At 35.9% G+C, this 596-nt stretch overlaps 1 protein-coding gene across 3 annotated transcripts in view; it reads left to right on the forward strand.

Moving 5' to 3' along the window:
* WDR76 (WD repeat domain 76) overlaps positions 1-596 on the forward strand; it is a 36126-nt gene that overhangs the window by 32774 nt on the left and 2756 nt on the right. For all 3 annotated transcript variants that reach the window (XM_008590217.1, XM_008590216.1, XM_008590215.1), the window contains one exon: positions 115-168. In XM_008590217.1, the coding sequence (XP_008588439.1) occupies positions 115-168 (54 nt within the window). The remainder of the gene's footprint in view (positions 1-114; positions 169-596) is intronic.

Here is a 596-nt window from a genome sequence, read left to right on the forward strand (position 1 = left end):
ATATTTTATACCATAAACCAATGAAAAGCTTGTTAAATGCACTGATGTTATTTCAGAAAAATTTTAAGAAACAATAAAGAGTATGTTACTCTATTCTTGATCTTTATTTTGCAGAATTTTTGACAGCAGCTGTATATCCTCTCAGATTCCTCTCCTTACCACCATCAGGTAGGCTTTCATATGCCAAATAATGTAGACCCTGGATTACTATTTGTTAGAATTCACACATTAGACATCTAATTGTCAAGTGTAGTAGGCCTGATTTTTGTATTACATTGTATGAGAGTCCCAGTTTGCTGATTCCTACTCAGAAGGATTCTTGCTTCCAGGTTCCTTGTGTCTATAAAGAGGTTCAGTCTCTTTTAGTCAGTAGCTATTCTCTGCAAGTGGGAGGTGATTTTTGGTTAAGGTGAATGGCTTTATTCCAACCTGAATTACTCATTTTATTTTATTACAGAAGACTGTAGCTAGTCACTTGCTGATGACGCTTTTGGAAGCTGTTTATTTGTGCCTGCTTATTCTGGGCTTAGAGGGCTTTTTTTTTTTTTCAAAAGATGACTGGTAAGGGGATCTTAACCCTTGACTTGGTGTTAGCA

The sequence above is a fragment of the Galeopterus variegatus genome, unplaced genomic scaffold, assembly GCF_000696425.1.
Source record: "Galeopterus variegatus unplaced genomic scaffold, G_variegatus-3.0.2 Scaffold5928, whole genome shotgun sequence".
Classification (NCBI taxonomy): Eukaryota; Metazoa; Chordata; class Mammalia; order Dermoptera; family Cynocephalidae; genus Galeopterus; species Galeopterus variegatus.